Source organism: Passer montanus, unplaced genomic scaffold, assembly GCF_014805655.1.
Source record: "Passer montanus isolate IOZ18808 unplaced genomic scaffold, ASM1480565v1 scaffold321, whole genome shotgun sequence".
Lineage (NCBI taxonomy): Eukaryota > Metazoa > Chordata > Aves > Passeriformes > Passeridae > Passer > Passer montanus.
Window position 1 is genome coordinate 26,742 of NW_024367942.1, and position 16,458 is coordinate 43,199.

The 16,458-nt window shown below is 63.5% G+C and overlaps 2 protein-coding genes across 2 annotated transcripts in view; both read left to right on the forward strand.

The window, feature by feature from the left end:
• Positions 1-1,251: 1,251 nt before the first annotated feature.
• KIF1C (kinesin family member 1C) lies at positions 1,252-11,304 on the forward strand. Its single transcript, XM_039715307.1, has 20 exons — positions 1,252-1,399; positions 2,228-2,348; positions 2,600-2,676; positions 2,744-2,923; positions 3,017-3,082; positions 3,613-3,791; positions 3,874-4,069; positions 4,993-5,073; positions 5,185-5,260; positions 5,336-5,414; positions 7,108-7,378; positions 7,498-7,577; positions 7,785-7,860; positions 7,957-8,036; positions 8,124-8,218; positions 8,463-8,546; positions 8,732-8,894; positions 8,978-9,287; positions 10,093-10,406; positions 11,040-11,304. The coding sequence occupies exons 2-20, from the start codon at positions 2,243-2,245 to the stop codon at positions 11,302-11,304; spliced, it is 2,778 nt and encodes a 925-aa protein (XP_039571241.1). The 5' UTR covers positions 1,252-1,399; positions 2,228-2,242.
• Positions 11,305-12,144: 840 nt separating this feature from the next.
• The window catches only part of LOC120505083 (procollagen C-endopeptidase enhancer 1-like), a 6,140-nt gene continuing 1,826 nt past the window's right edge, over positions 12,145-16,458 (forward strand). Inside the window, exons 1-4 of the mRNA XM_039715308.1 lie at positions 12,145-12,324; positions 13,099-13,216; positions 13,489-13,747; positions 16,024-16,148. Of these exons, the coding sequence (XP_039571242.1) occupies positions 12,206-12,324; positions 13,099-13,216; positions 13,489-13,747; positions 16,024-16,148 (621 nt within the window). The 5' untranslated portion in view covers positions 12,145-12,205. The remainder of the gene's footprint in view (positions 12,325-13,098; positions 13,217-13,488; positions 13,748-16,023; positions 16,149-16,458) is intronic.

Below are 16,458 nucleotides of genomic sequence, written 5' to 3' on the forward strand. Positions count from 1 at the left end.
ACGGGGGGACATGGGGGGACATGAGGGAACATGGGGGGACATGGGGGGACATCGGGGACACTGGGGGGACACGGGAGCAGGGAGCCGGCACCATGGCCAGCGCCTTCTAAAAACCCACAGATTCCTGTCCTATAAACTTATAGATTGCTGCTCTATGACCCCACAGATCCCTGTCCTACGACCCAACAAATTCCTGCTCTATAACCCCAAATATCCATGCCCTATAAACCCACACATTCCTGCCCTATGTCCCCCCAGACTGCTGCTCTATCACCCCACACATCCCTGCCCTATAACCCCATACATCCCAGTTCTATAAACCCACAGATCTCTGCCCTACAACACCACAGATTCCTGCCCTATAAACCTACAGGTTGCTGCTGATAACCCCACACATCTCTGCCCTATAACCTCACAGATTGCTATTCTATAAACCCACAGATTGCTGCCCTATAGACCCACACATTCCTGCTTTATAACCCACAGATTCTTGCCCCATCACCCCACCGATTCCTGTCCTATAAACCTACAGATTCCTGCCCTATAACCCCACACGTCCCTCCCCACTGCCCCCCACATCCCTGCAGTCTAACCCCACATCTCTGCCCCATTGCCCCCAGATCCCCCCATCATGGCCCCCCATATCTCTGCCCCATTGCCCCCCCGGGGCATTCGGGGCCGTGTGGGCGGGGCCTCGTGGCGTGATGAACTTTGTTAATTAAATTATGCACGTCCAGGGCTGACGGGGCTTCTGTTGTTAAATGCGCGGTCGGGCGAGGCGGCAAACTGCGCGGTCGTGCTGTCAGGCTGCGCAGCCACGAAATGAGGTTTGCGATTGTACGAAAAACGCAATTAGGGCTGAAAATGAGCTTTTTTCAGGCGGTTTTGGGGCCATTTCGGGGATTTGGAGGCTTTCGGGGCGAAGAAATGTAGGGAAACCTGAAAGAAAAAAAAAACGGAGAGAAAACGGAGGAAATCATTTCACACAAAAAAAAGGAGACAGAAGTGTGAGGAAAAAAATGCGGAAATTGGGAAAATCCTGAGGCAAAAAACGCGGGAAAAGCCGCTCTGGGTGTGGGGTCCTCTGCGCGGCGTTGCCCTTTTAAGAAGGGGCGTGGCCTCCATCCCCGCCCCTGGCGCCACGCCCCGAGCCCCGCCCCCAGCCGGGCTAGCCCCGCCCCTTCGGGCCCGGGCGCGGCCGCAGCCCCGGAGCCGCCGGAACCCCCCGGGACCCCCGGAACCCCCGAGAACCCCACCGGGAACCCCCTGAGAACCCCCAGAACCTCCGGGACCCCCCGGGACCCCCGGGCCGGAGCAGCCCCGGGACCCCCGGAGCCCCCCGGGATCCCCCGGGACCCCCGGGACCCCCGGGCCGAGGGAATGCGGCACCGCGGGGCCGGTGAGCGGCGGTGTCGGGGGCTCAGGGGGCGAATCCGGGGTGCAGGAGCAGGTTAAGGGGGCTGCAGGGGAATTTAGGGGTGTTTGGGGGGGCTATAGGGGAATTTTAGGGTTGTAGGAACGGGTTTAAGGGGGGCTATAGGGGAGTTTAGGGGGGCTGTAGAGGATTTAAGGGGTGCAGGAGCAGGTTTAGGGGGGCTATAGGGGATTTAAGGGGTGCAGGAACAGGTTTGCGGGGGCTATGGGAAGTTTAAGGGGTGCAGGAGCCGGTTTAGGGGGATATAGGGAAATTTTAGGGTTATAGGAACTGGTTTAGGGGGGCTACAGGGGAATTTAGGGGTGTTTAGGGGGGCTGTAGGAGAATTTTAGGCGTGCAGGAGCAGGTTTGGGGGGGCTATAGGAGATTTAAGGGATGCAGGAACAGGTTTGGGGTGAACTCAGGGGTGTAGGAACAGGTTTAGGGGGGCTATGGGAAGTTTAGGGGGGCTATAGGGGATTTAAGGGGTGCAGAACCAGGTTTAGGGGGGAACCTGAGGCACCTCAGGGCTCCCGAGCAGCTCTGGGGGTGCCCGGTGGGATTTGAGGGGCGACCCTGTGGGATTTTGGGGTGTCTCGGGGTGTGTTTAGGGGGGGCGTGCGGACCCCCTCCTCACCATTCCCACTCAGGGGTGGCTCAGACCCGGGGGGACACCCCCACATTTTGGGGCTGGGGGTGTGTTTGTTTTCGGGGGCTCTCCTCGAGGGAGGGTGGGCTGTGCCGGGGGGGTCCCGCTCCCCGGGAGGGGGCAGGGGAGGTGGGCGAGGCCGTGTCGGGGCTCTGTCGCCGCAGGCTGAGGCTGCGGGCATGGCGGGCGCCTCGGTGAAGGTGGCGGTGCGGGTGCGGCCCTTCAGCGCCCGGGAGAGCGGCCGCCAGGCCAAGTGCGTCATCCAGATGCGGGGCAACACCACCTGTGAGTGGGCAGGGGGCTCCTGGCAGGGTGGGGAGGGGGTCTGCAGGGTGGGGGGCTGCTCCCGGACCCACCCCCCCCCACCCCACCTTGTCCCTGTCCTTGTCCCGTGCTGGCCCCGAGCCCGGAGGAGCAGCTGCCGCCGGGCTAAAAATAGCACCCGTGTTGTTTTTTGGGGGGGTGAGGGCGCGGTGGGGGCTGAGGTGACGCCGTGGGGGTCACCCCGAGCTCGGTGTCACCTCTGTGCCCCCCAGGCATCACCAACCCCAAGCTCCCCAAGGATGGCACCAAGAGCTTCACCTTCGACCACTCCTACTGGTCCCACACCTCGGTGAGCATGGGCACGCCTGGGGGGTCCCCGGGGGGGACTGGGGGGTCCCTGACTGCCTCCCCTGCAGGAGGAGGACCCCAACTTCGCCTCGCAGCGCCGGGTGTACCAGGACATCGGGGAGGAGATGCTGGAGCACGCCTTCCAGGGCTACAACGTCTGCATCCTGGCCTACGGGCAGACGGGCGCCGGCAAGTCCTACACCATGATGGGGCGGCAGGAGCCGGGGCAGCGCGGCATCATCCCGCAGGTCCGGGGGCTGGGGGGGCTCCCGGGGGCTGGGGGAGGCCGGGAGACCCCCCCCCAGCCCCCCAGCCCCCCGCTCAAGGCAGCTCGCCCGCAGCTCTGCGAGGATCTGTTCGCCCGCGTCGCCCGGGAGGGGTCACCTGAGGTCTCCTTCTCTGTGGAGGTGAGGGGGGTTTGGGGTCTGGGGTTTGGGGTCACCTGAGGTTTCCTTTTCCGTGGAGGTGAGAGAAATTTGGGGTCTGGGGTCTCCTGAGGTTTCCTTCTCTGTGGAGGTGAGAGGAGTTTGGGGTCTGGGGTTTGGGGTCATCCAAGGTTTTCTTCTCTGTGGAGGAGAGGGGAGTTTGGGGGTTTGGGAAGGGTCTCCTGAATTTTCCTTCTCTGTGGAGGTGAGAGGAGTTTGGGGTTTGGGGTCTCCTGAGGTTTCTGTGGAGGTGAGGGGGAGTTTGGGGGTTCAGACCATGACCCCCAGCTTGCAAAGACCCCCAGACAATTTCAGTGTTCAGCCCCTGCAGACTCACCCCACAACCCCACAAGAGTTTGGGGGCTCATCTGCCCCCCATGCCAACACTTTGGGGGCTCAGTTCCCCTCCATCCCAACACTTTGGGACATTTCCCCCCTTCCATTTGAGGCTTCCTCCCCCCAACACCTCCTCCGATCCCCCCCAATTTTTATTTTGCCTCGGGGCCCCCCAGGTGAGCTACCTGGAGATCTACTGCGAGCGGGTGCGGGACCTGCTGAACCCCAAGAGCGGCGGGGGGCTGCGGGTGCGGGAGCACCCCCTGCTCGGGCCCTACGTGCAGGACCTGTCCCGCCTGGCCGTCGCCTCCTTCGCCGACATCGCCGACCTCATGGACAGCGGCAACAAGGCCAGGTGAGGCCTGGAGGGGCGTGGGGACCCCCCGAGCCCCGCGGAGCCGGGCAGGCACCGAGGGCGCTGCCGAAATCCCGCGCAGGACGGTGGCGGCCACCAACATGAACGAGACCAGCAGCCGCTCGCACGCCGTGTTCACCGTGGTGCTCGGCCAGCGCCGCCAGGACCCGCTCAGCGAGCTCAGCTCCGAGAAGGTCGGGGGAGCGCCCGCCCCGTGCTGGATTGCCCTGAAATACCCCCGAAATCCTCCTGAAATCATCGCCCGAGACCCCCTGAAATACCCCTGAAATCCATCTGGAATCATCCCCTGAAATCACCCTGAAATCATCTACTGAGACCCCCTGAAATCACCCCCTGAAATACCCCTGAAATCCTCCTGAAATCACCCCGATATCCCCCTGAAATCACCCTGAAATCATCTCCTGAGACTCCCTGAAATCACCCCCTGAAATACCTCTGAAATCCCCCTGAAATCATCTCCAGAAATCCACCTGAAATCCTCCTGAAATCACCCTGAAATCATCTACTGAAACCCCCTGGAAACACTGCCTGAAATTACTCTTAAATCACCCCCTGAAATCCCCCTGAAATCACCCTGAAATAATTTCCTGAAATCACCCAGAAATTATCCTGAAATCATCTCCTGAGACTCCCTGAAATCACCCCCTGAAATACCTCTGAAATCCCCCTGAAATCATCTCCAGAAATCCACCTGAAATCCTCCTGAAATCACCCTGAAATCATCTGCTGAGACCCCCTGGAAACACTGCCTGAAATTACTCTTAAATCACCCCCTGAAATCCCCCTGAAATCATCTCCTGAAATCCACCTGAATTTTCCCTGAAATCAGCCCAAAATCGCCCTGAAATCATCTCCAGAAATCCCCCTGAAATCATCTCCAGAACTCCACCTGAATTCCCCATGAAATCCCCCCCTGAAATTGCCTTGAAATCCACCTGAAATTCTACTGAAATCCCCCCAGAGCCCCCCAAAATTCACCATCATCTTCATCCACCGATCAGCAATTCTCCCCCCTCCCTCAAATCGCCCCCACAATTCCACCAAGCCCCCTCCCCAAATTTTCCCCCAGACCCCCTCGCGCCCCCGTTTCCCCCCAGAATCCTCCCCAAAGCCCCCCCAAAGCCCCCCCCAAAATCCGCGCTCCCCACCCCCCAGAGCCCTCCTGAGCCTTCCTCCCCCTCCTCCTCCTCCCCAGGAAGGCGCCAACATCAACAAGTCCCTGACCACGCTGGGCAAGGTCATCTCCGCCCTGGCCGAGGCCGTGAGTCTGGGGGTCACCCCCCTCCCTGCGCCCACCCTCGGGGGTCCCCTCTGTTATTTTTTGGTGGCCCCCCAACCCATCTTCATCCCTCCTCCTCCTCCTCCTCAGCAGGCCAGCAAGAAGAAGAAGCCGGACTTCATCCCGTACCGCGACTCGGTGCTGACGTGGCTGCTGAAGGAGAACCTGGGTGGGCTTGGGGGGTCCTGGGGAGGGGGTCTCGGGGCGCTGAGCCCCCCCTGACCCCGCTGTCCCCCCCCAACAGGAGGGAACTCTCGCACGGCCATGATCGCCGCGCTGAGCCCGGCCGACTGCAGCTACGAGGAGACGCTGAGCACGCTGCGGTGAGCGGGGGGCTCGGGGAGGGTCTCTGCCCCTCGTCTGTGCCCCAGCACGGGAAAAGGCGGCTCTGGGCAGGGGTTTGGGGGGTCCTGGGGGGCTCTGGGTGGGTTTGGGGGCGTTGAGAGGCTGTGGAAGGTGCTCAGGGTGAGATTTGGGGGTTCTGGGGGGCTCTGAGGGGGCAGGGGTTTGGGGGGCTCTGAGTGGATTTGGGGGCGTTGAGAGGCTGTTGAAGGTGCTCAGGGTGAGATTTGGGGGTTCTGGGCAGGGGTTTGGGGGGCTCTGAGTGGATTTGGGGGTGTTGAGAGGCTGTGGAAGGTGCTCAGGGTGAGATTTGGGGGTTCTGGGGGGATTTGGGGGTGTTCAGAGGTGTTGAGAGGCTGCAGGAGCTGCTGGGGGCCCAGGGTGAGGTTTGGGGGGGTTTGGGGGGCCCAGGGTGAGATTTGGGGGGATCTGGGCCACGCTTTGAAGAAGGAGTCTGGACTCTTGCGTTTTCAGTTTTCAGTTGTGTTTATTATTTCTTATCTACAAAGTTTTTCTGTCTGTCCAGCCGGGGTCTGATCAGCAGGGCAGCCCAAAGCACTCTGATTTTTAGGGGGCACGGATTTGGGTGTTGGTTGCAGAGAGGTTTTGGGGGGCACGGCTGTGGTGCTGGGGGTGTGATGTGGGGGTGCAGGAGGTGACACCCCCCCCCCCAAACCCGGCCCCCCCCTCTTCCCCCCAAGGTGCTCAGGGTGAGATTTGGGGGTTCTGGGCAGGGGTTTGGGGGGCTCTGAGTGGATTTGGGGGTGTTGAGAGGCTGTGGAAGGTGCTCAGGGTGAGATTTGGGGGTTCTGGGGGGATTTGGGGGTGTTCAGAGGTGTTGAGAGGCTGCAGGAGCTGCTGGGGGCCCAGGGTGAGGTTTGGGGGGGTCCTGGGGGGCCCAGGGTGAGGTTTGGGGGGATCTGGGCCACGCTTTGAAGAAGGAGTCTGGACTCCTGCTTTTTCAGTTTTCAGTTGTGTTTATTATTTCTTATCTACAAAGTTCTTCTGTCTGTCCAGCCGGGGTCTGATCAGCAGGGCAGCCCAAAGCACTCTCCCCCACCCACGGGGCGATTGTGTCTTTTACAGTGAAAATTACGTGTATTTAGCTTCTATTCCCAATACTTTTCACCCTCGTTGGCATGTGCACCTTCACCATGAACCAATCCACACGTGCCAACATCATCCTGAGCGTGATGCCGGGGAGAAGAACGAAGAAGGACAGGGCACGCCCAAATCCCCCCATCCCGGGACCCCCGACCCCCGTGTGCAGGATCCCAAACCAACACTCAAAACCCCAGTACAGTGCACATCATCCTGAGCGTGATGCCAGGGAGAAGGACGAAGAAGGACAGGGCACGCCCAGATCCCCCCATCCTGGGACCCCTGACCCCCATGTGCAGGATCCCAAACCAACACTCAAAACCCTCCTGTACAGTGCGTTATAATTTAAGTTTCACCCAGTGAATATCACCCCTCACCATCCAAACCTGAACTCCTCTCATCTCCTCACGCTCAGGTGTCATTTCTGTAGGGGGATCAAAGCCGCCGGGCGCTTTTGGAGCATCCCAGGGGTTGTCTCTGGACACACCAGAGTGATGTGCTGAGCTCCCACAGGGACCCTTCCCCTCTGGGGGGGGTCCGGACCCTCACCCTGTCATTTTTGTGCCCCCCAAGCTACGCCGACCGCACGAAGCGGATCCGGTGCCACGCGGTGATCAACGAGGACCCGAACGCGCGGCTGATCCGCGAGCTGCGCCGGGAGGTGGCGAGGCTGCGCCGGCTGCTGGGGGCCCAGGGTGAGACTGGGGGTCTGGGGGGTCCTGGGGGGGATTTCAGGGTGCTCAGAGGCTGCGCCGGCTGCTGGGGGCCCAGGGTGAGACTGGGGGTCTGGGGGGTCCTTGGGGAGCCCCCCCTGGGCCCCACCGAGGCCATGGAGCGGCTGCAGGTGACCCCAAAACCCCTCCCAGCCCCCTCCCCAATTCACATCCCGGGGAGGAGGGGGGGGGGCTGTGCCCCCCTCCCCCAAACCGTGGGGACCCCCAAAAATTATTTCTCCCCCCCCAGGAGACGGAGAAAATCATCGCCGAGCTCAACGAGACCTGGGAGGAGAAGCTGAGGCGCACGGAGGCGCTGAGGCTGGAGCGGTGAGGGGGGGTCCCGGACCCCCAGCACGCCCCCAAAACCCTCCCCGACCCCCCAAAACACCCTGAACCCCCCCGGCCTCACCACCATCACCCCAAATTCTCTTTATCGCCCTCAGTGCCCCCCCCAGCAGTTCCTAAAGTCCCCCAGACCCCCTCCAAGCCCCCCACACCCTCTGGGACCCCTCCCCAAATTCCGTGTGCCCCCAGGGAGGCGCAGCTGGCTGAGATGGGGGTGGCTCTGCGCGAGGACGGCGGCACCGTGGGCGTCTTCTCCCCCAAAAAGGCAAGTCAGACCTGGGCGGGGGCTTCACCCCGAGGTTGGGGGGCTCCCCAAACCCCCGACCCCGTTTTTATTTCTGCGCCCCCCTCCCCTAAAAAGACCCCGCACCTGGTGAACCTCAACGAGGACCCGCTGATGTCCGAGTGCCTCCTGTACCACATCAAGGACGGCGTCACCAGGTGGGTTTGGGGGGGGGTGAGGCGCCCCCAAACCCCCTCAGCGCCCCCCCAGGGCCCCCCCAAATGCCCGTGTGCCCCCCGTTTCAGGGTGGGCCGGGTGGACGTGGACATCAAGCTGTCGGGGCCGTCCATCCGCGAGCAGCACTGCCTCTTCCGCAGCCGCCCCGACCCCTCGGGGGAAGGTACAGATTTTGGGGTGCCCCCCGCCCCTTTCCCAGCCCCCTCCTGGCACGCTTTAATTCCTTTTTGTCCCCCCTCCCCACAATGCTGCCACTGGAGCACGGCCCCCCAAGGTATCGCGGCGTGCCGGTGGGAGAGGGAGGGTCCTGGGGGGGTTTGGAGTGGGATTTGGGGGGGTTTGGGGTGGGTTTGGGGTTCAGCTGAGCGGGGAGGTGACCCCCACCCCTCTCCTGTCCCCTGCTGAAGCCGTGGTGACGCTGGAGCCGTGCCAGGGCGCCGAGACCTACGTCAACGGCAAGCAGGTGACGGAGCCGGTGGTGCTCAAGTCGGGTAGGGACCCCCCAAAAAACCCTCCCACATCTCCCCAAAACCCCCCTCCCCACATCCCTGTGCCTCTCATTGATCCGCCCCCCCCCCTTTCCCCCAAAACCCACGGCGACGCCCTCCAACCCCTGTTCCCTGCTTGAACCCCCCCAAAACCCCTCCGTGACCCCCGGGACCCCCCCCCAAACCAGGCCACCGGCTGATCCTGGGCAAGAACCACGTGTTCCGCTTCACGCACCCGGAGCAGGCGCGGCGCGAGCGCGAGCGGGGGGCGTCCCCCGGGCCCCCCCCGGACTGGAACCTGGCGCAGAGGGAGCTGCTGGAGCAGCAGGGCATCGACATGCGCCTGCAGAGGTGGGGGCACGGCTGGGGGGCGCTGGGGGGCTGCTCTGAGGGATGGGGGGCTCACCCTGTGTCCCCCCCGTGTCCCCCCCCAGGCTGCAGGAGCTGGAGAACCAGCCCCAGGGGGAGAAGGAGGAGTCGGAGCAGGCGCAGGTGAGGGGGGCACGGGGGTCCTTTGGGAATGCTGCAGGTCCCCTGGGTGTCACAGGTGTCCCCTCAGTGTCCCATGACCATCCTGGGTGCATCCTGGGGGTCGCCCAGGGATGTTTTGGGTGTTTTGTTTGTCCCATGGGTGTTTTGGTTGTCCCACGACCATCCTGGGGGGTCTCCCGGGGGTGTTTTGGGTGTCCCACGACCATCCTGGATGTGTCCTGGGGGTATTTTAGAGGTGTTTTGGGTGCCCCATGACCACCCTGGGTGCATCCTGGGGGTCTCCTGGGGGTGTTTTGGGTGTTTGTTTGTCCCATGGGTGTTTTGGGTGTCCCATGACCATCCTGGACCATCCTGGATGTGTTCTGGGTGTGTTTTGGGTGTCCCACGACCACCCTGGGTATATCTCAGGGGGCTCCCAGGGGTGTTCTGGGTGTCCCATGACCATTCTGGCATTTTGGGTGCCCCATGACCACCCTGGACCATCCCAGGGGTCTCCTGGGGGTGTTTTGGGTGCCCCACGCCCACCCTGGTTATATCCTGGGCGTCTCCCGGGTGTGTTTTGGGTATCCCATGACCATCCTGGGGTGTTTTGGGTGCCCAATGACCACCCTGGGGGTGTTTTGGGTGCCCCACGCCCACCCTGGTTATATCCTGGACGTCTCCTGGGTGTGTTTTGGGTATCCCATGACCATCCTGGGTGTGTCCTGGGGGTATTCTGGGTGTCCCATAACCACCCTGGGGTGTTTTGGGTGCCCAATGACCACCCCGGGGGTGTTTTGGGTGCCCCACGCCCACCCTGGTTATCTCCCGGGGGTCTCCCGGGTGTTTTGGGTATCCCATGACCGTCCCAGGGTGTGTCCTGGGTGTGTTTTGGGTGCCCAATGACCACCCTGGGGGTGTTTTGGGTGTCCCATGGCCATCCTGGTGGCATTCTGGGTGCCCCACGCCCACCCTGGTTATACCCTGGGCGTCTCCCGGGTGTGTTTTGGGTGCCCCATGACCACCCTGGTTATATCCTGGGTGTCTCCCGGGTGTGTTTTGGGTGTCCCATGACCAGCCCGGCCGCCGCGACGGCTGGCACACCGTGGCCCGCGACGTGTGGGACGCCGTGGGCGGCGGCGAGGACGAGGAGGAGGAGGAGCAGGAGGAGGAAGGAGGGGGTGAGCGCGGCAGTGAGGTGGAGGGGCTGCGGCTGCACCTGGAGCGGCTGGCGGGGGTCCTGCGCGAGGTGCGGCGGCAGAGCAGCGCCAAGGAGGAGCAGCTGCGCGCCCTGCGGCGCCGCCTGGGCCGGATGGAGCGCGCCGTGCCGCTGCCGCCGGTGAGAGAGCCCCAGGGAGACACGGAGAACCCCAAAGAACCCAAAAGAACGGGGTCTGCCTGGCCCAGAGAGCCCCACAGAGCCCCACCCTGGGGTCTGCCTCATCCCCAGCCCCCCAAAGACCCCCAAAGAATCCCAAAGAGCCCCAAGAAACAGGGTCTGCCCAGCCCCAGAGAGAGTCAGAGAACCCCAAAGAGCCCCAGGGAGCCCCAAGAACCCTAATGAGCCCCAGGGAGCCCCAAAGAACCCCAAAGAATCCCAAAGAGCCCCAAGAAACAGGGTCTGCCCAGCCCCACAGAGAGTCAGAGAGCCCCAGGGAGCCCCAAGAACCCCAGAGAACCCAAAAGAACAGGGTCTGCCTGGCCCAGAGAGCCCCACAGAGCCCCACCCTGGGGTCTGCCTCATCCCAAGACCCCCAAAGAGCCCCAGAGAGTGGGGTCTGCCCAGCCCCAAGAGCCCCCGAGAGACCCACCCTGGGGTCTGCCTCATCCCAAGACCCCCAAAGAGCCCCAGAGAGTGGGGTCTGCCCAGCCCCAAGAGCCCCCGAGAGACCCACCCTGGGGTCTGCCTCATCCCAAGACCCCCAAAGAGCCCCAGAGAGTGGGGTCTGCCCAGCCCCAAGAGCCCCCGAGAGACCCACCCTGGGGTCTGCCTGATCCCCTAAAGACCCCCAAAGAATCCCAAAGAGCCCCAAGAAACAGGGTCTGCCCAGCCCCAGAGAGAGTCAGAGCCCAGCCCCCCCGCGACGGCGGCCTGCGCTTCCCCTTCAAGAGCAACCCCCAGCACCGCCTGGCTTGGGGAGGGGGCGACGCCCCCCGGAACGAGTGCAGCCCCCCCCCAGCGCCCCCCAACAGGAGGGGGTCTCTGGACGGGGGGTCGCCGCCGCCCCCTCCCCGTGTGCGCCGCCAGCGCTCGGCCCCCGATTTGAAGGCGCGGGGTCCTGCCCCGTAAGGGGTGAGGGGGTTTGGGGACGCCCCCTCCCCTAAATGGACAATCAATCACGCCCCCTCCCACCCAAAATCGGGGGTCTCCCCGCCCCGGGGAGCCCCCAGCTGCTGTCACACTGCCCCCCGCCCCCCCGCGCGTGTGTGTGTGTCTGTGGGAGTGCCTAATTAATGGCGGTGCCGCTAATTAAACGCGAGAGTCTCGTTTTTTTGGGCGAGCCCCCTCCCCAATTTGTGGCGCGGCCTCGCCGCTGGCCCCGCCCACTCCAGCCTGGCAGCTCCAGGCCACGCCCCTTAGGGCGGGGTCAGGACCGCTCCTCTTTGCATTTGTGGGCGTGGCGTTACATCAAGCCACGCCTCCCCACGCTGGCAGAGCGGCGCGGTGCCCTCCAGCCCCGCCCCTTTGGGCGTGTCCCGGGCCGGCCCCGCCCCTTCCCGCTCGGTGCCGCCCCCGTTCCCCCCCGGTGCCCCCGGTGCCGTTCGCCATGAGCCGCCTCGGGCCGCCGCTGCTGCTGCTGCTGCTGGGGGCGCTGGGCCCGCCCCGGGCCGGGGGCCAGGAGCCGCCGCCGAGCCCCCCGCCCCCCGCCCGGCACAACGCCAGCAGGTACCGGACCCGGGACCCCCGAGACCCCCGGGACGGACCACCGGGAACCCCGGGACGGGACCCCCGGGACGGCACCTTGAGACCCCCGGGACCTCCGGGACGGGACCCCGGGACCACCGGGACGGCACCTTGAGACCCCCGGGACCTGCGAGATCCCTGGTTACATCAAGCCACGCCTCCCCACGCTGGCAGAGCGGCGCGGTGCCCTCCAGCCCCGCCCCTTTGGGCGTGTCCCGGGCCGGCCCCGCCCCTTCCCGCTCGGTGCCGCCCCCGTTCCCCCCCGGTGCCCCCGGTGCCGTTCGCCATGAGCCGCCTCGGGCCGCCGCTGCTGCTGCTGCTGCTGGGGGCGCTGGGCCCGCCCCGGGCCGGGGGCCAGGAGCCGCCGCCGAGCCCCCCGCCCCCCGCCCGGCACAACGCCAGCAGGTACCGGACCCGGGACCCCCGAGACCCCCGGGACGGACCACCGGGAACCCCGGGACGGGACCCCCGGGACGGCACCTTGAGACCCCCGGGACCTCCGGGACGGGACCCCGGGACCACCGGGACGGCACCTTGAGACCCCCGGGACCTGCGAGATCCCTGGGACCCCCGGGACGGGACCCTCGAGACCCCCGGGACAGACCACCGGGAACCCCGGGACGGGACCCCTGAGACCCCCGGGACCTCCGGGACGGGATCCCCGACACCCCCGGGACGGGATCCCCGGGAACCCCGGGACGGCACCGACGGGACCCCCGGGACCTCCCCCGGGACGTGGCAGCCGCGGCGGCACCGCCACCCCCGCGGACGGGGCGGGACAGCCTCGTCCGGGACCCCCCCGGGCACCGGGACCTCCCTCAGAACCGGGACCCGGGACCCCCGCCCTGGGTTTCCCCGGCCTGGGACTCCCGCCCTGGTTTTCCCGTCCCGGGACCCCCGCCCTGGTTTCCCCGTCCCGGGACCCCCTCTCTGGGGTTTCCCGGGACCCCCGTGACGCCGCCGTGCCCCCCAGGCCGGTGTGGCCGGTGTTCCCGTGCGGGGGGGACCACCACGGCGAGTCGGGGTTCATCGCCAGCGAGGGCTTCCCGCGGCACTACCCCCTCCCGGGACCCCCTCTCTGGGTTTCCCCGTTCCGGGACCCCCGCTCTGGGGTTTCCCCGTCCCGGGACCCCCGCTCTGGGTTTCCCGGGACCCCCGTGACGCCGCCGTGCCCCCCAGGCCGGTGTGGCCGGTGTTCCCGTGCGGGGGGGACCACCACGGCGAGTCGGGGTTCATCGCCAGCGAGGGCTTCCCGCGGCACTACCCCCCCGGCAGCAACTGCACCTGGACCATCACGGTACGGCCCCCGACCCCCGGGCACCCCCCGACCCTCGGGGCACCCCNNTCGTGTCCCCAATGTCCCCTGCTGTCCCCAGGTGCCCGAGGGCCAGGTGGTGACCCCAATGTCCCCTGCTGTCCCCTGCTGTCCCCAGGTGCCCGAGGGCCAGGTGGTGACCCCAGAGTGTCCCCACAGTGTCCCCAAAGTCCCTGCTGTCCCCAGGTGCCCGAGGGCCAGGTGGTGACCCCAGAGTGTCCCCACAGTGTCCCCAAAGTCCCTGCTGTCCCCAGGTGCCCGAGGGCCAGGTGGCCACGCTGTCGTTCCGCGTCTTTGACCTGGAGCCGGAGCCGCGCTGCCGCTTCGACGCGCTCTCGGTGTTCGGCGGCCACGGCCCCGCGGCGCCGCTGCTCGGCCGCTTCTGCGGCACCTTCCGGCCCGGGGCGCTGCGGGCGCCCCAAAACCGCCTCCTGCTGCGCATGGAGAGCGACGGCGGCACCGCCGGCAGGGGCTTCCTGGCCTGGTTCAGCGCCGGCAGCCCCCCGAGCCACGGTGCGCCGGGGGACCCCCGAAATGGGGGGAAATGGGGGGAAATGGGGGCAGCGCCGCCGCGGGGAGCAGGGAGAGCGCGGGGGTCAGTCCATGGGGACCCCCAAAAATCGGGGGGAAATGGGGTGGGGAGCAGGGAGAGCGCGGGGGTCGGTCCATGGAGACCCCCAAAATGGGGGGAAATGGGGGGAAATTGGGCAATGGGGCAATGGGGGCAGCGCCGCCGGCGGGGAGCAGGGAGAGCGCGGGGGTCAGTCCATGGAGACCCCCAAAAATCGGGGGGAAATGGGGCGGGGAGCAGGGAGAGCGCGGGGGTCAGTCCATGGAGACCCCCGAAACTGCCCGGAGGGTGGAGAGGGGTGGGAGCGTCACGGGGGGTGTGGGGAGAGGGGGAGAGCCCCAAAGGGCTGGCGGGGGGCCTGGGGAGAGGTGGGGGAGTGAGGAGAGAAGAGGGGGAATGAGGAAAAAACAGCAGGAATGAGGAAAGAACAGCGGGAATCGGGAGAAAAGAGGGGGAATGAGGAAAATAGAGTGGGAATCAACAGTGGGAATGAGGAGAGAACGGAGGGAATGAGGAAAAAACAGCAGTAGGAACGAGGAAAAGAGTGGGAATGTGGAGAAAAGTGCAGTGGGAATGAGGAAAAAAGAGGGGGAATGAGGAAAAAACAGCAGGAATGAGGGAAAAACAGCAGTGGGGATGAAGAGAAAAAGGTGGGAATGAGGAAAAGAGAGTGGGGATGAGAAGAGAACAGTGGGAATGAGGAAAAAACAGCAGGAATGAGGGAAAAACAGCAGTGGGGATGAAGAGAAAAAGGTGGGAATGAGGAAAAGAGAGTGGGGATGAGAAGAGAACAGTGGGAATGAGGAAAAAACAGCAGGAATGAGGAGAAAGTGTGACTGGAAAAGGAGGGAAAAACGTGAAATTGAAAACAGAAAGGGAAAACCCCGATTAGGAACTGGGGAGAAAAGCGAGAGAAAAAGAAAAGAGGAGTGAAGGAAAAGCGTGAGGAAGAAATGGAAAAGGGCGGAGAGAAAATGGGGGAAAGTGTGAGGAGAAAACAGGGAAAAAATAGGGGAAAGGGCAAGGGAAGAGAGGAGGGAAAAACGGGAGAAAAGGGGAGGGAAGGGCGAGAGGAAAAAGGGGAAAAGGAGAAAATGGGGGAGAAAAACTGAAAAAAAAAATTTTTAAAAAAATGAGGGAAGAGAAAGGAGAAGTTGGAGAGAAAAATGGGGCAAAGTGTCAGGAAAAAACGAAACCGCGGCACAAAATGGAGGGAAAAACTCAGGGGAAAGAGGAGCAGGGAGCACTGAGACCCCAAATCCTACAGAGGACCCCAAAATCATACAGAGGACCCCAAAATCCTGCACAGGCCCAAATTCCATCTCCCCCCCAAATTCCATCCCACCCCCCAAATCCCAGCGTGGTTTTGGCGCAGCCCCCCCAAATTCCCCCCCGGATTTTGGGGGTCTCAGGGACAGAGAGGCCGGCACACAGGACCCCAAAATCCATACACGGGATCCCAAAATCCTACAGAGGACCCCCAAAATTTACAGAGGACCCCCAAATCCATGCACAGGAACCCCAAAATTTACACAGGACCCCCAAAAAGCCACACGGGACCCCCAAATCCTACAGAGGAATCCCTAAATCTACACAGGAACCCCAAATCCATAAACAGGACCCCAAAATTTACACAGGATCCCCCAAATCTACACAGGACCCCCAAATCCTACAGAGGAACCCCAAAATTTACACAGGACCCCCAAATCCATAAACAGGACCCCCAAATCCTACACAGAACTACACAGGACCCCAAATTCAAACACAGGACCCCCAAATCTACACAGAACCCCAAAATTTACACAGGATCCCAACATTTACACAGGACCCCAAAAAGCCACACAGGACCCCCAAATTCATACACAGGAACCCCAAAAAGCCACACGGGACCCCCAAATCCTACAGAGGACTCCCAAAAGTTACACAGGACCCCCAAATCCTACACAGGAACCCCAAATCCATAGAGAGAACCCCCAAATCCATACACAGGAACCCCAAAATTTACACAGGAACCCCAAAAAGCCACACAGGACTCCCAATCCTATAGAGGAATCCCTAAATCTACACAGGAACCCCAAATCCATAAACAGGACCCCAAAATTTACACAGGATCCCCCATCTCAGGGACAGAGAGGCCGGCGGTGCTGGAGGGGGGGCTGAGGGGGGGGTCCCGGGGTGTCGGTGCCCCCCCAAAAACGCGGCCCCCCCCCCTTTTCAGAGCAGCAGTTTTGCGGGGGGCGCCTGGAGAAGCCCCAGGGCAGCCTGAGCACCCCGAACTGGCCCGAGGAGAATTACCCGCCCGGGGTCAGCTGCTCCTGGCACATCGTGGGCCCCCCCGGAAAGGTCTGGGGGTCCCGGGGGTCCGGGGGGGTCAAAGCCACACGGGACCCCCAAATCCTACAGAGGAATCCCTAAATCTACACAGGAACCCCAAATCCATAAACAGGACCCCAAAATTTACACAGGATCCCCCAAATCTACACAGGACCCCCAAATCCTACAGAGGAACCCCAAAATTTACACAGGACCCCCAAATCCATAAACAGGACCCCCAAATCCTACACAGAACCCCAAATTCATACACTAGACCCCCAAAATTTACACGGAACACCCCAAATCCCTGGGAGAGCCCCCCCGGACCCCCCCAAATCCA